This window comes from Phocoena phocoena, chromosome 10 (genome assembly GCF_963924675.1).
Source record: "Phocoena phocoena chromosome 10, mPhoPho1.1, whole genome shotgun sequence".
Taxonomy (NCBI): Eukaryota; Metazoa; Chordata; class Mammalia; order Artiodactyla; family Phocoenidae; genus Phocoena; species Phocoena phocoena.
The window spans coordinates 39,074,185-39,089,819 of record NC_089228.1 but is presented as its reverse complement, the minus strand read 5'-3'; the positions used below and the strand labels follow the sequence as shown (position 1 = coordinate 39,089,819).

The window sequence follows — 15,635 nt, the reverse complement described above, 5'->3', positions numbered from 1 at the left end:
CTTGTAGAAGCCTTCCTCATCTCTCTAAATTAATTGTATGTGACATCTCTTTGGTATATTAAGGATGAGTTGTAACTTGGTAAAAACTGTAATACTGTATGTTTTGGACATATTGATATGGGAAAACCACTGTCTTTGACACATAAAACTGCATCGTGAGCTGTTAGAGGCTCACACTCAGCCTCTAAGCACCTATATGGCTGGGTTTGTAGTACTTGTTGAGGAGCAACTCTGTGCTGTGCTGAATGAGGGCAGTTTTCAAAATAAACCCAATAGTCTCGGAAAGAAGGTGGATTGAATGACCTCTAAGGACCTTGACAGTTCTGAAATCCTGGTCTTTTCAGCCTGATGTTATAAACTACTGTTAGTTCTCATTTCCATCTTCTCTCTGCCTCTCTAAATCCTAGTGATTCATCAAGCCTAGTTCAGTTACCACCTCCTTCAGAAAGCCTTCCTGATAATATGCTTTCTGCTCAAAACTGGAACTCGCAGAGTGCACACATTGCAATTGAATTCTGACACTTGTTGCGGGGTCAGAATTGCCTCCCATGGCTCATATCACTCTGCCTCTCCCCAGGTCCCCACAACCCATCCCCCTCACCACTGCGCAGTGTGTATGCAGTTTGTGCGGAAGGAAAACCTATTGTCTCTGGCCTGTCAGCACCAGTTTTGCCGCAGCTGCTGGGAGCAACACTGCTCAGTACTTGTCAAGGACGGCGTGGGTGTGGGTGAGTCTGCCATAGGATTTATAAAAGGCTGGCATGAAGTATTTAGCTTTAGCTCTGCCCTTTCAGGTTCTCAGGTCAACTGTTTTCTTGTGAAGTTTTTATTGTCTGAACCATTGGTTTCCAAACACATCTGTCTGAACAATGGCAACGTTTAGACCTGAGCAAAATGAGAGAGTTAAGGCTAATGTTTGAGCATATATGTAAACGTTGGTGTGAATGCAAGGCTACCTTCTCTTGCCTTTTGGGAGAACTGTCCTTTAAGCTGCCTACCATATCTATCTTGATTCTCAGAGTGGCAGCCATAACTCAGAAACACCTAGAGAGTTAGCTGTTATTTAGGAAATATAAGCACAAATCAAACTTGATGATCAGTTAAAGGAATATTTAACTATGACTTGATATTTGAAACTAAATCAGCATTACTTTAATTGTGTCTGCAAAATCTCATTGTATTGACGGTAATCACATGCATGTAATATTAAACATCACAGAACTAAATTGTTAGTTAATAACCCTGTAGGATTTTTTTTTTTTTTTTTTTTTTTTGTGGTACGCGGGCCTCTCACTGTTGTGGCCTCTCCCGTTGCAGAGCACAGGCTCCAGACGCGCAGGCTCAGCAACCATGGCTCACGGGCCCAGCCGCTCCGCGGCATGTGGGATCTTCCTGGGCCGGGGCACGAACCCGTGTCCCCTGCATTGGCAGGCGGACTCTGAACCACTGCGCCACCAGGGAAGCCCACCCTATAGGATATTTTAAACAGTTTTGTTTTTTATTGGTGCTGTTTGTGATATATATGATTTAATTTGTTTTGTTTTTGTTGGGGTTTTTTTGGTGGCTCTGTGCGGCTTATGGGATCTTAGTTCCCCGACCAGGGCTCTGGCAGTGAGAATGCCGAGTCCTGACCACTGGACCATCAGGGAATTCCCTATCCTATTTAATTTGGAATAATATTTTAGTTGCATCACTGTGCAAATATATTAATTTCTCTCTTCTTTGAATAAATTCTGATGCTTTAGGGGTTCCTTACATAGAATCTGAATTTGTTGGTTGAACTCAGCAAATATATTATCGCTGTGTCTTCTGCGATACAGTTGTCCATCAGGTTATCTTTGTTCAACAGGTGTCTCTTGCATGGCTCAGGACTGCCCGCTTCGAACACCAGAGGACTTTGTGTTTCCATTGCTGCCCAATGAAGAATTGAGAGACAAATACAGACGCTACCTCTTCAGGGACTATGTGGAGGTATGCCCAGCCCCTGTTGTGCCCTCTGTCTTCCCAGGCCTGCTTTTCATCAGATGCTTACCAGTTACTTTATAGACTAGACTGCCAGTAGATGCTTTCGTTTGAAGAAAGAGCTCCATGGCTTTAAAACAGTTTGAAAACTACTAGAGTGCTAGTGAATCCCAGGTCTGTTGCTTCCTTGTTATATATCCCTTGACCCATTATTTTACCTCTCTGAGCCTTGGTTTTCTCTTGTAGAATGGTCAGGCATCCCCACCTTATACAGAGTTGCTTAAACAAGCTGTTGTATGTCAGGGGATAAACACAAGTCAGGCATATCTCAGGAGTTGCTGTTCTGTTCAGTTCACTGTGTGGTTCAGCACAAAGAAGAGGTGTTGCTTTTCGGGCAATTGGAAAACTTGTTCAGGTTTTCAGCATGGTCAGTTTTGCAGTCCTTCCCCTCTATTGCGCTACCTGTTCAGGCTTGTTGGTTCCATGCAGCATAATTTTCATCTTTGTCTTTCATGCCCAAGCTTATTGGATTGATTGACGGTCTGGGTTGTCTCATGCACATGCCACAGGAAAAGCAATGCCTTATTCCTTGTGCTGTTTTCTGCCTTTGGTAGATGCCTGAGGGTCATTGAGCCCCTCAGAGTCTTATGCACAGCTGAGTGGTCTGTGTTCCTTTCCAGCCCTGGTCCCTATGCCCTTTCATTTCAGAGACACACTTCTGTATTCCATTTTGTCATGTAATCTTAGAGCATTCTAGTGAGTTGCTACCTAGTTTAAGCTAAGCATTCAAAGGTCATTTTCAGGGATCTCCCTGGTGGTCCAGTGGTCAAGAATCTGCCTTCCAATGCAGGGGATTCGGGTTTGATCCCTGGTTGGGGAACTAAGATCCCACATGCCGCGGGGCAACTAAGCCTGTGTGCTCTGGAGCCTGTGCGCCACAACTAGAGAGATGCCCACATGCTGCAACGAAGAGCCCACACACCGCAACGAAAGATCCTGCATGCCACAGCGAAGATCCCATGTGCCGCAACTAAGACCCGACGCAGCCAAATAAATAAATATTAAAAACAAGCAAACAAACAAAGGTCATTTGCACTACCTGCCTAATGTCTGGTCTTCACAACATCCATCTTGAATTCCTGTAGCCCCTTGATATAAGTCATCAGCTGGAAGAACAGAAGGTGTTTGAGTACTCAGGGAGTTCTAATTTGGAGGCACCAACTAGGGGATGTCCTCATCATTCCTCCCCTTGGTGTGTTCACAGAGTCACTACCAGCTCCAGCTGTGCCCTGGTGCAGACTGCCCCATGGTTATCCGGGTACAGGAGCCCAGAGCTCGCCGAGTACAGTGCAATCGGTGCAACGAGGTCTTCTGGTAAGAGTGAGTGTGGGTGCTGAGCAGCCCTGGGCTTGTGCCTTCACCTGCTCTAAAGCATCACTGCTGTTGCTCTTGTGAGGGTGGGGCTGGGAGAGGCAGGGTCGTTGAGCCAGAAGAGCAGCTCTGTTCCACGTGGGCAGGGTTTGTACCTAGCATCTCATGTTCCAGGAGATGTTTGATAATAGTCAGTCTGGAGACAAGAAAGGGGCACAGATTCTTGGGGAATGTGCTGTGGTTTATGCTGCTGAGACTCATGGCCCAGAGACTGCATGTCTGTATGGGTGTGTATCTACCTGCACAGATAATTCACATACTACTGTATTTGAAAGCAACAACCATCAACGTTTTAATCTTTCTCTTGGCCTTTCTGCTAATTTTATAACACTATAATCCATAAATGTGTTTATATTTACCTGGGGTTTACTCTATTCAGTAGACATGATGGGAATAGCTAAAGTATACTGAAGGCTTACCAGAGGAAATGCTCTGTCCTGATCATTTTACCTTCATTATCACAACAACTGTGTATGATTGTACTGTTGTTACTCTTATGTTATAGGTGAGGAAATTGAGGTGCAAGGTAATGGCAGAGCCATAATTTAGGTCCAGACCTGTCCCCAATTCATGCCTCCCTGGAAAATTCATGGTGGGGCTTCAGAGAAAGTACGTAGAAAATGTGGTATGTGTGCATATGTGCCTGCCTTTCAAGATGTTGTTGAGGGAGTCTGTGATTCACCAAAGGTTAAGAACCACTCATGTGGTTGCTTTCCATCCTTTGTGTCCTGCATTATTTCTTTTCCCTGGGACATGTGTTAGACTACCTGCCTGAGAGCCTTTATCCATAACGTTGTGTTGGCTTGGACAAAAGGGAAATTAAAAACATGGGAGCCTGGCCTGATGAATGTTGGAGTGTTTTTCTTTTCTGATTTTAAGTTTCAAGCATTGTCAGATGTATCATGCCCCCTACAGATTGCACAAGTGCTGGCATTGTGCATCCTGTGTGCACATCTGACTTGGAGATAAGCCAAGGCTCCCAGAACTGGATCTCATTCCTGCCTTGGGCCTGAGTTGAGGTATCTTAGAATGCATCCCCATGCCCTTTGGGAAGCTGAATTCTGAATGTGATATCCTGTCAGGAAGGATTGACACCACATAAGATATTTCAAACAAACATTTCATTTGGGTTTATTGAGAGAAATTCACACAGTACTTCAGTATAATCCTGGGTAAGAAAAGGTCTCAGATGCCTTAATAGGTGACGTTACCTCTTTGAAAAGCTGTAATTCAGGATCTGTTGGCTTGGACAGAAGGAAAATGAAGAACACAGGATCTGACCTAACAATTATCTTTTCTGGTTTTAAGTTTCAAGTGTCGTCAGATGTATCACGCCCCCACAGACTGCGCCACAATTCGGAAATGGCTCACGAAGTGTGCAGACGACTCTGAAACAGCCAACTACATTAGTGCTCACACTAAAGACGTAAGGACTGTATCTTACCTGTCATGGATCTGCCCTCCTTAGTGCTACCCAGGGCCTTGCCCAGGAGATGTACCATCTGAGAGCAGAACAGGGCTCTTGATGGAGGCTCTTGATCAGGGCCTCAGGGCTCTTGATGGAGGCTGCCCAGATCTGGCAGAGTTTGTAGCAATTTATCATAGTATGCACCGAGTGCATTTATTTTAATAAATTGCTGAAATGCTTGGAGAAGTTTGACCCTTAGGAAAACTAATTAGAAGAAGACTAGGTTTTATTGAATGCTTCCCAAGCTTTAACAGCCCTGGGAGGGAGGTAGTTGATAGCCACACATAATAAATAGCAGAACTCTAATGCAAGCCCAAGCCTGCCCAATTCTCATTCTGGAACCTTCCCATGGGAAAGCATGGCCTGTAGCCCCTTGAGTTCTGTACGACTCAGCACTCAAGGCTGTACCCTGTGCCAGTCACACGCTGAGTTGATGCACCCACAAGCACAGCTGTGACCATGACATCATTAAGCATAGTCCTTTTCATGGCGATGGAAGAGCACAGCATCAGACTGATCTCTGCATTGCTGCCTGGGGTTGCTGGCATCTCTCAAATGAGAGCGAGCTTTAGAGGTTATTTCCTTGGCCTCTACTGGAAGCAGAAGTTCAGGCAAGCTGATGAGGACTTGGTCCAGTGTGGCAGCTCTTACACTGCTTTGGCATTCCTCCCAAGCAGGCAAGCTCTCTACTGACTCAGCTTGTGCTTAATCTGAGCGGCCTCGTGGCAGGGACAGATGGTGCTTGGAGTGTTTCAGAGCCAAACATGCTGACCTCATTTCCTTGAATTGCTGTTCCAGCCTCAGCGACCCGCCACATTTAAGTGAGATGCTCCTCCCCAGAAGTGCTCGCACGATGAGCTACTGGGCACGGGTGCCGGGAGCTTTGTGTAATATGTCTTAGAACCGGCCTGATGGTGCGTGAGCCTAATGGCACCCTTCTGTCTCCTCAGTGTCCCAAGTGCAACATCTGCATCGAGAAGAACGGAGGCTGCAATCACATGGTGAGCAGACGCCTGTACGTTTTGCTTATGTGACATGGAACCTTTGGTCAGCGTGCTCTTAACATGTTCTCTTCTGTTTCCCTCTGACAGCAATGCTCCAAGTGTAAACACGGTGAGTCCCAGGCTTGATGTACAAGGCCCAGTGGCACAGTCTCTGTTTCTTGTGCATGGGTCTCCACTGCTTATTTAGTGAGTGCTTTTGTGGTGAAGTGATAAAACAGAGGGCAGCCTCAGTCATTTATAGTCATGATAACCAGATTAAAGCATTTATTGATTTATTTTTTCGGTCCCTTTTATAATCCCACTGCCGTCTCACTGACGCATGTAGTCAGAAGTCAAGTTTAGGGTGACTATTAGGCCCTCGTGAATCCTCAGTCATCCAAGAAGAAGGTTTTAGTGTGTTCTTTTCATTTTTGCCAAGGCAGGTAAGTAGCATGGGGCTTATCTGGGCTGCCTTACAGATACCTTTTAAGCAGGCTGTACGTGGTTTTACTGGAGGCAGTAAAATAATAGTTTTCCTCTGAGGTTTTATATATATATATATATATATATATATATATATTTACTAATTTATTTTTGGCTGCGTTGGGTCTTTGTTGCTGTGCGTGTGCTTTCTCTAGTTGTGGCAAGTGGGGGCTACTGTTTGTTGCAGTGCGTGGGCTTCTCATTGCAGTGGCTTCTCCTGTTGTGGAGCACGGCCTCTAGGCGCACAGGCCTCAGTAGTTGTGGCTCGCGGGCTCTAGAGCTCAGGCTCAGTAGTTGTGGTGCACGGACTTAGTGGCTCCGTGGCATGTGGGAACTTCCTGGACCAGGGCTCTAACCCGTGTCCCCCTGTGTTGGCAGGTGGATTCTTAACCACTGTGCCACCAGGGAAGTCCTCCTCTGAGGTTTTATAAAGTTTTCAGAGGGGGTTTTGGCCTTTCAGGCCTCCGTCATCTATCAATAGAACCTGTTGGTTTTGCTTTCCTTTCCTGCCAGATCAAGTAAAGAAATAAAATTCCTTCGGGTAGAAAATATGTCTAGATAGGTTTCTTACACAGCTGCTTAGATGCCGACCAGGAGGCCATGAGAGTTTCTCTTTGTAAGAGCCTGACTTATGATATTCCTGTGTTCTCCCAGGAGCACACTGTAATCAGAGTAGACGAGGCAAGGTTTTAGACTGGAGTGGTGACCCTGAAGTGTAGAATGAAGATAGGCCGAGGGTAGTGGCACATTTCCTCAGTGATATCACACCCTAGCTTTTCTGCATGTTTGAATGAGAGGGACATATATGATCCACTTAGAACAGTGCACAAGACATACGTACAGTTTAAAGAGAAATGACAAAGTGAACACACGAGTACCCACCACATTCCTAGTACTGAGGAAGTCCTCTGTGTGTCCCTCCTCAGTCATAGTCTCCCCATCCCTTACTGCCCAGAGTTAACTTCCGTCCCTCACATTGCTGTATAGTTTTACTACCTGTACAGGCAACCCTAAGCAATGTAGTAGTATTTAAAACAGTAGCAAATACAACCTAGCTGACTGAGGAGAAACAATATTGCCACTGTTCAATGAAGCCTCCTAGGAGAAGAGAAGTGAACGACCGCTGGGTCTCTTGATTTGGCTTTAGCTTTAACTTCTCCAGATTTTACAGAAGTCCCTTTTGGAAAGTCATTGAGCCAACTTATGGAGTGATTCCTGGGAAACAGGGTTTACCACTGTCGGGGTCTCTGGCAGAGACAGAACATAGAACTGTGGTTGGCCCCTCTCCATTAAGTCACAATAATTGTTCGGATGTATAGCATCCATAGGGGATCTTTATTTTTCCCTCTTTGCTTCCTCAGTATGGAAACAGAGTCATAATTCTGGGTATGCACTATTGGGTAGGTTTTATGAAAATGTGCTTTTTCTTTTTTTTGGCCTCATTGTATGGCTTGTGGGATCTTAGATCCCCCACCTGGGATTGAACCTGGGCCACAGCAGTGAAAGCACCAAGTCCTAACCAGTGGACTGCCAGGGAATTCCCATAAAAATGTGCTGTTTAAGACAGAAGAAAAGGGGGAAAAGTCTTTCTTTCCAGTTTCATGTACAACACCTAGGACAGGTGTTGAGAGTGGGACATAGTCAGGAGGGCACATGTGTTTTCTGAATGACCAGGTGGGCTTCAGTTGGACAAGTTTCTGCTTGTCACAGAGGCATTGGCACAGCAGACCAGTGGCCTTGTACAGTCAGCATCTGCTTGTGTTGGATTAAACGGCACAAAGCATATGTGTTCATGAAACTGAGACTATCCGTAGGCTGTTGTTCACATCAGCAAGGACAGGCTTACAGGGACAGTGGAATGTGACAGGGATGAGAGGTATACATTCCCTCTGTAAAGAGTCACCCTTGGAGAGTTCTGGATAGGTGACCCCCCCACCCCCCACCCAGAGCAGGATCTGTTTTCCTGCTTTGCCTATGACTTTGGAGGAATGTGGGCTTGTCTCGTGTGTGTAAATACTTCTTTCTCTATTCTGTGTAGACTTCTGCTGGATGTGTCTAGGAGATTGGAAGACCCACGGCAGCGAGTACTATGAGTGCAGTCGGTACAAGGAGAACCCTGACATTGTCAATCAGAGCCAGCAAGCCCAGGCCAGGGAGGCCCTCAAGAAGTATTTGTTCTACTTTGAGAGGGTAGGCATCCAGAAGCCTGGAGGGTGGGCTTCTTCCATTTGGCCTGCTGGGTGAAATTCCCAGTGACTGGTAGCCACAGCCAGCATGCTCACACAGAAGTCAGGAAGTGGAACTCCTGCAGTGGCCTGTGTGGTGCCTCCATAGATATGGCTTTCAGGCTCCACAGGGCGGCCACAGCTAACAAGGAAGGACATGCTGACCTTGTTTGAATGATGAATTGAAGGATAATGAAGGATCATCAGACAGTCTTTTCCATCCAGTGCCATGTTTGTTGTTTGTTTTTAATTGAGGTATAACTGACTGACAGTATTATATAATTTTCAGGTGTACAACATAGTGATTCATAATTTTTAAGGGTTATACTCCATTTATAGTTATTATAAAATGTTGGTTATATTCCCTGTGCTGTACAGTATATCCTTGTAGCTTATTTTACACATAGTAGTTTGTATCTCTTAATCCCCTACCCCTATCTTGCCCCTCCCCCTAATCCAGTGCCATCTTAATAGTCAGATTCAGAGGGCAGTTCATCCCAGGAAGACCCTTCAGAAGCCCGGACGTTTGGTTTCTAAGCACAAGAGACCTGTAGTTACCTAGTTTTGCTTCATCCTCAGGGCTCGAGTCCTATTGCCGCAGGGGGGTAGAGTGATATGGCAGGCAGACAGCTGCTCTGGACAGGGTTGGTAGTGTGGACTGAGGAAGCCCCCCTCCTGCAATCCCAAGGATACACAGTCCCCATCAGCTAGATGAGGCTGTGGCCATTCTGAACTCCTTTTGGATCTCCACCTTCCTGGGACTCCTGCAGCTTTCTCCCTCCTCTGAACCCTGTAGTGGGAGAACCACAACAAGAGCTTGCAGCTGGAGGCACAGACATACCAGCGGATTCACGAGAAGATTCAGGAGAGGGTCATGAATAATCTGGGGACGTGGATCGACTGGCAGTACCTACAGAATGCTGCCAAGCTCTTGGCCAAGGTTTGTACCCCCTCACTCTTCCAGCCCTGTCAGGCCCAGACCTCTGAGGGTGGGAGGCACTGTAGGGGGCAGGGGGCTCAGCACCCTGTGCAGTCCTGCATGCTCCTGCTTATGGGTCCACATTTTGCTGGGCTGTGCCTACTGAGGACCCAGCCCTCTGTGGATGTCCAGGGGATTTTAAGAAGAGTATTCCAGTGCCTCGGCCTGCAGGGAAAGAACTGCAGGGAAAACTAGAGCCCTTTTCTTCTTTTGTCCCATCCATGCATCACTCAAAGGAAAATAAGAGATTGTCTTTGGACAAGTATTGAGATAGATGTGTGGACTCTGATGTCCGACTCGAGGGAAGAGCCGTTGAGGCAGCTGCTGGTAATAAATCACAGTGTGGAAAAGGAACTGTGGGTGTTCTGTGACCATTTTTGTTTCAGTTTTTGCCATGTTGTCCCCCAATTCATCTTTTATTTGCCTTGGCCTCATTTCTTTCAGGCCCATACCCGTTGAGCCAGGCTAATTTGCATGGTGGGGTAGAACTGTAAAAGCCACCTGAGATCCATGTAGTTAGGGTCATAGATAACAGGTCCCTTCTCTTCTCTATTGCAGTGTCGATACACCCTGCAGTACACATACCCATATGCATACTACATGGAGTCTGGACCCAGGAAGAAGCTGGTAAGGCAAAGCGATTCTTCTTCTCTGCTCTCTTAGCTTCAGAGCTGCCCTTCTCTACCTGCACTTTGCAGGAGAGCAAGGACCAGATGCCTGGTTATTGGGAGGGCAAAATCAAAACTGGCAATTGTAAAATTTTATTTCTCCCCTAGGCATTTCCAAAGTAGATCTCAGGTGCTGGTATTTTGTGTAATAGGAAGGCAGATATACTGAAGCCAGTGAACAACTATATTTTTGGGGTGACTGGCTGAAAATGTCTGTTGCCACTTGGGAGCCAGTGCCCATGCTTTGGGAGGATGTGCAGCTTGCATGTTCCTAAATAATGGACATTTTTTGCATCTTGGTTTAATTTTCATCTTAGATGTTGGGTTGTTTCCCCCCAATTATAAAGTAATTCACACTTATTGTTTAAATGTTGAAAAACTTAGAAAAACATTTACATCATTTATCATCCCACCAGAAAGAAATGACAGCTGTTAGTGTTTTCCAGCCTTTTAAAATTAATATTATTTCTATAATCAAGGTTATATATATAACATTTTTTTGTTACAACTAATTGTTTTTGCAGCTGTTGTTATTTACCCGGCTGGAAAATGCCATTTTGTAATAGTTGCATAAATGTTCCAGTATATGATTGTACCAACATTTGGGGCATTTATTGTTTCTGTTTTTCACTATCATAAATAAGACATTGGGAAACCTCTTTGTGCAACTGATTTGTGCAGCGGGTATATAATTACTAAGTCAAATGGTTTGAAAAATTTTAAGACTCTTGATTTTCAGAAGGGCTGAAAAAATGAAGTATTCAGTGAATACAGTGTCTGTGAATATCCACTTTGACTTGTTCTTGTAGCATCCATTTCACTGTATGTTGGGAGCATTCTCTGCAGTGGCTTAAGTTCTTCCCTTTTCTTTGGGAGTGGAGGGTGAGTGTGGCCTTGCCACATGGCTTTACTCCATAGGTAGCCTTTTTTTTTTTTTTTTTTTTTTTTTGCGGTACACGGGCCTCTCACTGTTGTGGCCTCTCCCACTGCAGAGCACAGGCTCCGGACACGCAGGCTCAGCGGCCACGGCTCACGGGCCCAGCCGCTCCGCGGCATGTGGAATCTTCCCAGACCGGGTCACGAACCTGTGTCCTCTGCATCGGCAGGCGGACTCTCAACCACTGTGCCACCAGGGAAGCCCCATAGGTAGCCTTTTGATTGGATTCTGGCTCTGGGTACAGGAAGTAGCACTGCTCTCTGAGGACAGTATCAGAGACAGGGTTGTCTATAGCTCATGCGAGCCTGAGGTGCTGCATCTGCCCCTCCCATCTGCAGGCCCTGCCCCGGCTACAGCCCCTTCTCCTTTTGACCCTCCTGCTCTACCCATACAGTTTGAATACCAGCAGGCTCAGCTGGAGGCTGAGATCGAAAACCTGTCATGGAAGGTGGAGCGTGCAGACAGCTATGACAGAGGGGTAAGTGCTGTCCTCTTGGATCCTCTGGCAGGCAAGGGAGGGCTGGTGTGGTAATAGGTAACATGGTAGTTGGCATGTGGACTGGAGGCTGCTGCTGAGAAGGGTGGGAAGGTCAGTGCTTTTGACTTCTTGGAGTCCGTGGCAGGGGGGGCAGGGGTGGGGTGGCTTTAGCTGCTCCCTGCTCATGGGACTGGGCCATGCAAGCACCTATGTTGCTTCCTTGGTGCAGGACTTAGAGAACCAGATGCACATAGCAGAGCAGCGGAGGAGAACCCTGCTGAAGGATTTCCATGACACCTAGGTTGGGACATGGACGTGCCAGAGTGAGGAAGATGTGGCTGCGAGGTCTCCCGGCTGCTGTACTGCATGCTGCAGGCTCTGCCTTTCACAACCCCAGGCAACAGCCAGGGCCCCACTCCTGAGAGACACTGGCCACACACCTCTTAGTCGATTTCTGTTTTTTTTTTTTTCCCTCATCTTTTGCTTTTTGTTTTTCCCAGGGTAGAGGCCATGTTGAATTGGCCTCTTCTCAGGACCTTTAATTCCCCCTGGATGGTTGTTGGGAGGGAGGGAAAGTTTTTTCTGAATGACTATTAATAGGATTAGATCATTACAACTTATAATTTTCAAAGGTTGTACAATTATACAAAAAAGAGGGGGCAAACCATAGAATTACACAGAACCCTTTTTAAAAATAAATTGGCATTGGAGTGTTTTAACCTCTAGCTATTTTACTTAGAATGTAACATATGCTGCCCGCTCACCTTGCCTCAGAATCTCTACTGCAAGAGGGCCCCAGTGGTCTTTGCTTGCCAGATTCATATGTGTTTGGCCACAGCTAGAGTCCCAAGGGAAGAGCATGGGTGGCAGATGGTGGGAAATTAAGTTGGCCTGAGTTATAGGCATGGAGCGCAGGGAATCACATCGTGCCTCCTGTCTGGTCCTTGTAGACCCTTTTGTGGTCAGGTGCACTGCCTTACGTTGGCAGTGAGGAGACAATACAGAACGGAGTCTTGCCATGGGGTGTCATCCTGTCTGATGGCACTGTGTGTCTGTGGACTCATCTTAATTCTTGAAAGTGAGCTTTACCTGGGTCTGGCTACTCAGGCCAGAGCCCACAGCAGAACATGTAGGTGGGCTTGTGGCCCTCCAGACCAGGGGATGTGAGTTCAGCACAGTTTTCTTTTGTTTTCTAAAGATAGAGATCCACTTTTAAAGGGGATTGTTGCCCCAAATAAATTTGTTTTACCTTGGTTCCTTCTTTTGTGCCAGTGTTCCCGTGGTGTGACTCTGACCAGGTTCACACACAGCCATACCTGACACTGTCCTGCTACACTTTCCTCTGGTGAACGTTAGGGTCAGAGTTCAGCATGGTCCTCCCAAGGACGGACTCTGGTCTGCCTGGCTCAGGGACCTTGTTTGCACAAATTGTTTTCATGTTAACCTGGAGTGTATGTCTCCATTACCCACTCTAGGGGTTGGTTGCGCTCCCCCTTGCCTGGTTTCAGCTATTGGAGGACAGCACCTCTAGGGTCTGGGAGTCTGAGGCCAGCACGGTTCTTGATTTGTGGTCCCAGCTCCTGTACCACAAGGGGCGGGCCAGGGAAAAAGGCCAGCTTTTTCACAGTGCAGAGGAACAAGTGGTTTGCATGGTGTCCTGCCTGTCCTGAACCTGGTCCTGTGGGCCTTTCAGAAGTTACATCTGTGATTCCTGGGGTTTCTATGGGTTTTTTCAGTGCCTCCACTCTGAGGCCGGCAGAGTTGTCCATACTCGATAGGGCCTCCTTGACCTCCTGGAAGAGTTGCTTAGGAGATCTGTGAATAAATATTGTGTTGGAAATTCTTTGATATTCAAACATTTTCACCTCAGTTGGTAATTTCCCAGGTACCATGTAAGCTGTAAACTGAATCACTCTTGAAGGCAGAGGACAGCTGTAACTCTTGGAGTCATGGGGTACATAGCCGGCTGCAGGCTCCCTTTCTCCCCAATCAGATTTTGCCTCTTCCTGTCATCTCCTGCAAGGAAAGGACCACGGGTGGAGCGGTAGGACAGGTTAGGAGTATAGCAGATGAACCCAGAGTTGGACAGTGCTGAGCTAACTGAATGAGAAGAGTGCCTGCTGCAGGACCTAGGGGTGGGGTGTGACTGTTGCATTGGCCCATGGAAGATCCTGGTGTCTGGAGCTTTTACCTCTGCATTGAGTCCTTTCTGTGTCACCGCCATGGCAGCGGCAGGAGCTGAGTTGCAGCTCTGCACCTTAAGTCACACCCTCGGCACCCTGGGCATTTTTTGGACTGCACAGCTACCACATAGTGCATTTGCATCCAGCTGTGGCCCCAACCACTGGAGCTGCAGGAGGTTCTGTGCCCAGACTGCAGCCTGCAGCCCTTGATCTGCAGAGAGCTTTCTTTCGTGCCTCAAGTGGCTGTCTCTTGTTAACATCAGGAAGATAGAAAAGGTCAGGCAGAATTTTTCTGCCCTGCAAAAGAAGGCACAGTGTTTTCATGAATTTACCATGTATCTTTGTTTTCTTCAAAGAAAAAGTTGAGGTGATGTCATCTGCTCAACCTTGAGTGGTTTATTCAAAATAAACTGCAAGTTTCTGATTATAAAAGTGTGTGCAGAGTCATTCTTCAAAGGATCCAAGTAGCCTTCTGAGCCAATGCCCCCGGGGGTTCAGGCCCCTGAGCACCAAATAGGGGCCTTCCTGTTGGCCAGTCCACTCTTCCAGAGGGCTGTGAAGGCCCCACTGGCCTGACTGCTCTGCCTTTCTTCCCTTTCTGGGGAGAGGTCACCTGTGGAGGGAAGTGGAATATCCTGGTACTTTTGGCTTTCCTTTCCCTCCTTGGGTGCAGGCCAAACCATTCCCCACCAAACACAGATCCCAGGATGTGGTAATGTACTGATTCTAATGCCCTACAGCCCTGCTGAGTCCCTGAGCTGCTTATTCAGAAGATCCTTGGGTCCCTCCAAAGCAGATGTGGGAGCAAAGGGCCATGGAGCATGGAAGCGGGACTTGTGGCTTCATAGGGGCTCTGGGCTTAGGAAGAGAGGACTCTCGACAGGAACTGGAAATGTTTGGAGTTTAGTCCCAAAGGCTGAGGACAGGAAACAGAGCTTGGATTCTGAACGAGGGTGTCTGCATTTGTGGTGTCAGGAGTGGTGGCAACTTCACTGATAGGGGTGAAGGCTCCAGCGCTGTGGGCAGCACAGCATGCACAGGGCAGCCAAAGCCAGGGAGGTCCCAGACACTGCTAGTCAAGTCCACAACTGCTCCTCTTTGGACTTCAGATGTGCCAAGCCCCATGCTCAGCACCTGGGCATACAATAGTGTGCAAAAGATACATGGTCTCTACCCTCTAGGAGCCTCCAGAACATGGAGGACACAGGCAGAACTGGTCACTAGTGAATGTTTTCACTGAGGCAGCAAGGCCAGGGGCTGAAGAGCTGCTCCTGCAGATCAGTGGGCAGGATACCAATGGCCTTGGCACCATACCCTTGGTGATCTTAGAACAAGAGAAGACAGCACATTCTAGCAAAATCTGGAGGAGAGATTTTCCACATACTCTTCAGGGCTTCCTGCAACAATCTGAGCATTGCCTATATACTGAGCTCTATTTTGGGCATGGAGGACATAGCCATTGAATTTGTTAGACCAGTTCCTGCCCCCACAAGATAATCACACTAATGGTCACTGAGCACATATCCACTTAGTCGTCACAGCAGCCCTGTGAGGTAGGTGCTGTCACCGTCCAAAATGAGTAATTTGCCCAAGGTCATCATTCTAGTAAATGGCAAAACAAAAAACATTGATAGAAATTGGAAAGTAAATCCAACTTTTGTAATAGAGATTAAAACAGCTCAGCACAAGACCCAGATTTGACTATGTATCATGACTGAGATGGGACTGCCACCCCTGTGAGGTGAGCCAGCCTGGGTGGTAAGAGGTTTAGATATCAAAAAGGCCATAGCTTTTAAAAGGTCAAGAAATTATAGTTTATGCTGTGGTTGTGAAATTCC

The 15,635-nt window shown here is 47.0% G+C and overlaps 1 protein-coding gene across 2 annotated transcripts in view; it reads left to right on the top strand.

The window, feature by feature from the left end:
- ARIH2 (ariadne RBR E3 ubiquitin protein ligase 2) overlaps positions 1-13,140 on the top strand; it is a 45,551-nt gene extending 32,411 nt beyond the window's left edge. The window contains exons 6-16 of one of the 2 annotated variants that reach the window (XM_065885075.1): positions 578-728; positions 1,850-1,971; positions 3,227-3,336; positions 4,702-4,819; positions 5,812-5,862; positions 5,953-5,974; positions 8,366-8,517; positions 9,349-9,492; positions 10,090-10,158; positions 11,531-11,614; positions 11,844-13,140. In XM_065885075.1, coding sequence (XP_065741147.1) covers positions 578-728; positions 1,850-1,971; positions 3,227-3,336; positions 4,702-4,819; positions 5,812-5,862; positions 5,953-5,974; positions 8,366-8,517; positions 9,349-9,492; positions 10,090-10,158; positions 11,531-11,614; positions 11,844-11,915 — 1,095 coding nt within the window. In that variant the 3' untranslated portion in view covers positions 11,916-13,140. The remainder of the gene's footprint in view (positions 1-577; positions 729-1,849; positions 1,972-3,226; positions 3,337-4,701; positions 4,820-5,811; positions 5,863-5,952; positions 5,975-8,365; positions 8,518-9,348; positions 9,493-10,089; positions 10,159-11,530; positions 11,615-11,843) is intronic. The other variant, XM_065885077.1, reaches the window with a different exon arrangement.
- The last annotated feature ends 2,495 nt before the right edge of the window (positions 13,141-15,635 follow it).